Source organism: Pundamilia nyererei, unplaced genomic scaffold (genome assembly GCF_000239375.1).
Source record: "Pundamilia nyererei isolate P.nyererei 1_Seehausen unplaced genomic scaffold, PunNye1.0 scaffold00008, whole genome shotgun sequence".
NCBI classification, from domain to species: domain Eukaryota; kingdom Metazoa; phylum Chordata; class Actinopteri; order Cichliformes; family Cichlidae; genus Pundamilia; species Pundamilia nyererei.
Window position 1 is genome coordinate 2,254,609 of NW_005187409.1, and position 7,239 is coordinate 2,261,847.

The 7,239-nt window shown below is 38.4% G+C and overlaps 1 protein-coding gene across 1 annotated transcript in view; it reads left to right on the plus strand.

Annotated features, from left to right (window-relative positions):
* The first annotated feature begins 704 nt into the window (after positions 1 to 704).
* The window catches only part of tnmd (tenomodulin), a 63,785-nt gene continuing 57,250 nt past the window's right edge, over positions 705 to 7,239 (plus strand). Inside the window, exon 1 of the mRNA XM_005722882.1 lies at positions 705 to 796. Coding sequence (XP_005722939.1) covers positions 749 to 796 — 48 coding nt within the window. The 5' untranslated portion in view covers positions 705 to 748. The remainder of the gene's footprint in view (positions 797 to 7,239) is intronic.

A 7,239-nucleotide genomic window follows, 5' to 3' on the forward strand; every position in this document is an offset into this window, starting at 1 on the left:
ATTTATGAGCAAAGTTTTCAGTGAAGTAAGAGATTTTGAAATGAACAATATTTGCATTTTTATAGACTGTGACGATTTCTCGGATGGAGGAACAGAAGTAATGCAGTGCAGCATGTCTTAAAACATGCCTCGAACCGACCTATGCCTTTGCTTCCTTCCCACTTTCTTTCTGTATGTGCACAAGTGCAAATTATTTTCATTTTATAGGGCTGATTCTTTTGTTATGCTGCTATTCAGTCAGCTCAGCTCTTGTTTGCTAAACCTGTTTTTTGTTTCAGACCCATGACGGGAAAAAAGCAGAGAGAAGGTACTTGAACTCTGTTTGATCCTTCAGACAATAATACAGAAAAAAATATAAATTGTACCAACAATGTACCTACCTACACACATACATTTATCGCCTACAAACTCTATGTCCTCCAACTAAGAATGATTTGAGTGAAACATCACAGTATTTTTCATCCCAGTGTAGTATGTAATTTATTTAACAGAGGGTTTGTGTTTCAGCTTGAAATCTTTTGTGGTTCTTCACCTTTGAAATGAAAAAGGTAGGGAGGAGAGACATCTGCCTTGCTTTTAATGGGTATCACAAATGTTTTAGTAATTCCACTCCATCTGAAACTTCCCTCCCCTTCGGCACCCTCCCAAATTATAGCAATGGAATGAAGCTGAGACTCTTTGCCTTACAGAGCCTTAGTGTTTTCCCCAGCTAAGAGGATCGGAAAGATTCATCCCGTGGCTTTGCATCATGGAGGGTAGCAGTCAATCCAGCAGTCAGCAGCTTCTGTGGAAAGATGTGAGTCAGATTTCCTCTTGTTATTGGTTTATAGCGATTAACTGATTATGTTTAATAATTATTGATTTTTTTTTTAACCCATGTAGAATTTGAGCTCTCTAAAGTCCAAGAAAAGTTTTATTAGTGACTTCAAAAAAGTAATATAATCATTCAGTATTTCAGATTTAAGTTACCTTTTTTCTTTTTTTTATTCAAGAAGTGTGGCTTGATCTCTTGCTGAGTGATGAGAGTTTTGCCCTGAATATTAAATTTTTCATCTAAATCTTTTTGGATTGGCTTTTCACCTTGGCTTTCTTCTTTTATTTCCACTCTCATATGTAGTCTCATCTGGACCATTTTATTTGCTTTATATCTATAATATCTTTGCCTCTCAAATGAAAGGAGCATACAAATATACACCAAGAAATGTCTTTATTTCAGACTTTATTATAAAGGACCAAGACAGGCAGGATTTTCAGCTCTGAGATCTTTTTTTCTGCTACTTTTTTCTCACACACTTAATTTGTTGGAGAGAACTTGCAACAGAAAATGAGCACAGGGGTAAATACATTCATAGCGGTGTAATATTATATTTTTTTCTATATGTATGACAAAAGTAAACTCTTTTACCGTGCATCAAAGAAATGATGACATTTTGTTCTGCAGATATTCATGATGAATACACAGTACGTGAATAGTTATGATTAAAAGAAATCACCTGTGGCGTCTGACTTGTATTACAGAATTGCTTTAGCAGGAATTATAATGCTCATATGAGTGTGGCCCAGTGTGATAAACCCCTGCCTCTGCTTGTTGCTTACGTGAGCTACCTTTTCTGTTGTTGTTGTGGGGTTTTTTCTCATGAAAGTGCTCACTCTTTGCATGATAACAGCAGGGGGCTCCAGGCACTCTTCCTCACAAAGCTCAAGAGGAATTGCCTGGCTGATTCTGAACTCCTAAACCTTTAAACACTAGTTGGCGGGTGCTGTGCGCTCAGACTGCTTACTCTGTCTCCATCCGTGCCTTTATTTCTGTCTGTCTGTCTGTCTATTCAATCCTACATTCTTCCTCTGAGTATTCGATATTCAAAGCACAGGCAGAGAGGTTTGTCCTCTTGTTAAGTTTCCACTGCTTATGCAACCTGCCACAGGAGACCAGACGATTTCAGCCACCGTTTTTTGTTTTTTTTTCTTTCTGAGAAATTTATATTGCAAGGAATTTCTGGCTCCCTGATAGTAGCCCTCTGCTTTTCATCATGCCCTAGGAATGTGCAACACTTGCACCTCACATTTTTGTGGCTACTGTTTCTAATATGTCAAATAAAAACAGTGGCTATTCAATAATAGCAAAAGTATAATTTAGGTTTATAAGTTATCTTGAATAATGATTTCTGTGTCTTTCCTAAAGTTAAGCTGCTAATGCATTTAGCTACCAGAAATTCAATTCGTCTTCCTGTTAGTCATGCCACATGTATCCTGCAATTTAAAATAGGGAAATAAGACCAGAACAAATGCATTATTTGGAAGAATTGTGGCTAATCTTTTATCAGCATACCATTCAAAGGTTAAAAAAAGCCATACCACTGTTATTTTTAAATAATTCCTGCATATTATACAGAACCCTTGTATGTTAAAATGCTACCTAATCTGCCAGGGTTAAATGCTATAACAACCACAGCCACAATAGAAAAAGAAAGCTGCTTTATCATCATTTAAAAGACAAGATAAGCAGGATTAATTTTGCAAACTGAAGTTGGTTCTTTTTTTTTTGGACATATCTGCTTTTCTGTTGTCCTCTGAGACCTTCAAAAGGGCTCCAGTGTGAATGAGTAGCTTTCATTTTCTCCCTGCCTGAGCTCTGGTGGAACAAAAGCCTGTCTTTATTAATTTGTGGCCTTAAGCTTGGGGAATTGACTACTGCAGGCAGAGTTTTAATTTGAAGAAAAGTTTAATAATTGTAACCTTTCTGTGACATGTGTAGCAATCTGTTCTTCTCTGCGCCTGGCACAGGGATGGCTATATGTTTTTGTCATCAGAATCCTGAGAGGTGGATACATTTTTCGGAGTAGCCAGATGAAATGGCAGCTGTTTGGGTTAAATGCTGTACTTGTAAATAGGAAACTGAGACAAAGAAATGATAGTGGAAGTAGCAAGTTCAGGCATTAAAGCAGACAAACTGCTTCAGAAAATAGCTAGTTCTTTGACAAAAAAAAAAGGTTTAATGTGCAAACTGTGTACATAAAAATATTAGCAGGAGAAATCAACTCGAGTCCCAAACAGCCTTTTGCAAGAAATATCCAATTGCAGAGCTTCAGCTTATGTTATGTACACCTATAATAGCAGGTTAAAGTTAACTGAAAATGAGCAAGGCCAACCTTTACAAAACACAAAGAGTGATCTGTTGATCTCAACAAGCTGCTGCAACTAAAAATTTCAGATGTGTTTTCCACCTGTGCTTGTTTCCTGAGCACTGCATAAATTACAACTCTCCCGAGGCCCACCTTCAATTTACTAACTGTTGGGATAAGTAGCTGCAGATTTTCAGTCAGTGACTAAAAAAGCATAGTAGGTAATCCACACCAACCACATAGACATCTCTTTGATCTGTACACTAAAGCAAACACTCTATCACATTTAGTCATTACGAGGGGTTAAAGTGGGATTTGGGAGGCGGGGGGGAGAAACCCTAAGATTGTGTGTGGTGGTGCAGCATGGGAGAAAGAATCACTTAGAAATCATTCACATTGTAATTTGTGCTGTGAGCTCCAGTAGATTTGTGTTCTGCACAGACAGGCTGACCTGTACTGCTGCTCTGAGGTTTCCTGCTCTTTCTGGATTTAGGCAAATTAATTCAGCGAGCTATAAGTTGAATAATAAGCTGGTACATGAATTGTTATTAACTAATTAAACAAATCTAGCATGAGCTAGAAAATTATGCAAATGTAAATGTCCAGTTCATGAAATAAACTAGCTAATCGTTAAAAAAACACTCATCTTGCTCTCCTGTCATCTCTTTCTTACGTGTTCCCTGCCTCTGAGAGTGAAGTTATTACATATTAACTTCTTTTCTTACAAGCTCATATTATTTGAACTGTTTGCGATTTAGCAACTAGTTCGATGCTGAAGCACAGTAGCCACAACTTTATTGCCATCTGCACCATGAAGGCATGGCAGGGATAAGAAGAAAAAAGGATTTCCTGAAAGTGAGTGAGTCACCACTGAATGGCATTTGTTTATTAATGAGCAAGTCATAAGTTAGTAACTGAGCAGCAGACAAAAAATTAACTTACTCTGCTGTACTATGTATACAATCTGTCTGTCAGATTCAATTACGGATTAACTGAAGGTGCAGGAACAGCATTCCCTTTTTAACCCCCGATCATTAGAGACTGAGCTCAGCTAGGGCACATTTCAGTCTGTGTGTTCTCCAGAAAAGACATGTTATTGTTTTTATACTGTTTTTGACTAGAGTCTGTATTAATATCAAGTAAAAGAGGAGGTTATTTTCAGCCTTTTTCATTATTCTTCTTTTTTTGTATTATTTATATTATTTGTGGCTTATGCTTTGTATTATCAATGCTTCAGTGAAGCTCTGCTCAAACCGGTTTGAGTGGCCAAGTGTAGTGTTGTACATGCTTGGCCGGCCACATGTCGGGGCTCTTTTGTTTAAAAGCTGGATCCAGGAGACCAAAACAGTCACTGACCTTCCAGCCTACTGGATGATGCCCACTGATGTGGACAAGGTCTACACTGAGGTGGACTACAGACTCGTCCTCAGGTGCAGCTAAAAAAAAAAAGGCACATGGTAAGTGCATCTGTGTAGAGAATTGAATGTCAGGGATATGTGCTGGCCGCACAAGTCCGTGTGGGCACAAGCCCACACTTTCTGACCTGTCACCATACTTCAGATTTTGCTCACTCACAACCAGGCTGTTTTTCATTTAAGCCAATGTCCCTACTGCACCTTTGTGACTGTGAGAGCCTCTTACACAGTAACAGAGACAGAGGCAGGTGTGGTGAAAGCTCAGAGACAGGTATTCATGCCCTATTTGGTGGAAATCAAGAGCTGGAATAATAGCATCTTCAAATACCCATGACATTTGTCCACCACTGTTTCCAGAACTGCTATTGTTAACTGTGAGGAGGGTGTGGGCCCCTGTTAAAACAGCAATTGCCGTCACATTACCATTACATAGAAAGACAGACCTATGTTAGACTAAAAGCTTCATTCAAAGAAATTCATGGTATTTCAGGCATTGTTTGAGAAAGGCTGTTTTATTTAGTGCTGTAACAACTGCATTCTGCAGGCCCGTGCAGATAACAGCGACTTAAACTGGATGCAGAAGTACTACAGCTGTGCCCAAACACAAACTTGGTCAAACTGTTGTAACTTTGTAGTTTGGATGCCGACTGAATGTGTTGTGGTTTGTGTCTCAGCAGACGTGAACTTTGACAGCAGCTCTGTCAGAAGAAAAAGCATTTTTTACCAAGGTTTTTCTACAGTCTCCACAACACCACAGTCTAAGCCTTTAACCAAGTTACAACTGCAGTGTGCAATTGAGAGGTTCCATCACCTGTTCATAGGACCCAGTTATGCCTCCTCAACAAATGGTTCTAAGCCACATTCAGACTGATGGACTTTTGCATAGTTTGTGTCTTTTATACTTCTTTTGACCTTTTTTAAATTATTTGCCACTTCTTTTATTTGAATTGAAGTGGCATTATTAACCTTTCCATGTAGGTTGCTTTGTAACTTTAATTAAACCTGTTGTATATGTACTATATCAACAACTATAAAAAGATTCTTTATATGAAGGTACTATATGTAGCCTGAGTTCTTCAACCTAGTGATGGTTTTACAGCTTTTGGTTGCATTCATCCGTACGTAGAAGAAATTTGTTTTTTAACAATATCTTTATTCTTTTAACTAAAGCGAAACTCACCAACAAACTCCTCTCAGCTGAAAAATCACCACACTTCCCTTAAAACTCAAGGAGAAAAACGGGTTACCCCATATTGGACCACCTGGTTTTTTGTTTTTTGTCTTTTTCTTTTCTTTTATCTTTTGTCATGGAAATTGTAGTAATGTGTCTGACAGTTTCTAAGGGGTAGAATTTCTTAGAATATGTCCAATAACAGCCAGTTATAATTTAATGATGATTTAACCATTTATTACCTTTTTTCATACAAATGATTGGCAGACAGAAACACAAAACGCGGCCATGACAGCGCTGAAAAATGTGTCTTTGCTCTCAGTGAAGTAAGTCAACAAACCTGCTAATAGGATCCCAAACTTGTACTACATTGTTGCCATAAACCAGTCACATATTTGCATTTTCTGTATTTCATAAGACAATAATAGCTCCATGAATATATTTTCCCATTCCTTTAATATAGAAACACAAATGTTGCATAATGTTGTTAATGCAGCATATGCAGGTCACATTCATTCATATTTTATGTTATGGTTTTTAATTTCATAAAAACACTGGAATATATATTAGCTGTTGCACAGCACAAAGATAATCCCTTCAAGGAAAATCAAAGAACACCATACTGACTTGTAAAGCCACACTTGTATTTCCTGCATATGCATCGAGTCACCCTCTGCGCACATTACTTCTACGCTCTCGCTCATGTCAAATTCATAATCTGCCAATACAATCTCCAGGTAATAGTTTATGAAGAAGGCCACTGTTCTTAGTCACATGCTTGCCAGTGATATGACTTCCACAGCGTTAGGATGTGATGTCTCCTTGTAGTGTAATGCCAATAAGAAACATTAGGATGTATGTGTGCTTGTAGTGGAAAAAAATCTCTGCTCTAGCTTTCAGATCTGATGCTTTCTAAATGTAAATTTCAAGACAGTCCACAATAACTACTACATGATTGCCAAAAGCATCCACAAAATGATTTGATGTCTGTGTAGCAACTGCACCAGAGTTTCACAGCTGTAGCATCTCTGAAAGTGCTGGACACACTCTTTGTTTCAAGCATAATCCAGCATAAGGTTCACAGAGGAGCATCTATAGAGGTATATTTTTGGGCCATCTGTGGTATGCAGAGAAGTGCAAACTTGATCTTGTCATAGCAAGAAATACTCTTTATCTACTTCTGGTTGAACTTTTCCTTCAGTATCCTTCTCTCTAACAAGTGATTAATTCCAACCCACCTGTGGCTACATAAACTGTATTCCTGCTGTTCACTGGTGTTGCCCTTTGGTATAACACCCAACTGTGACTTCTGCAAAGATTCATCTGCCTGTGACCTCTGTACAGCTACATCGGGTGGCATGGCTTCATCCATCTTTGATCTCTGGCCAGCGATGTCTGGTGGCATAGCGGGTGCAGTGTTGTTCCCTGGGAGAGCTTGCTATGTATTTGTCCTCCAGTTAAGCCGCTCAGTCTGTGTCGCTTTGATTTCTGTTACGCCAAGGTGCATTTCATCGGCTGGTTTGCTTTAAAA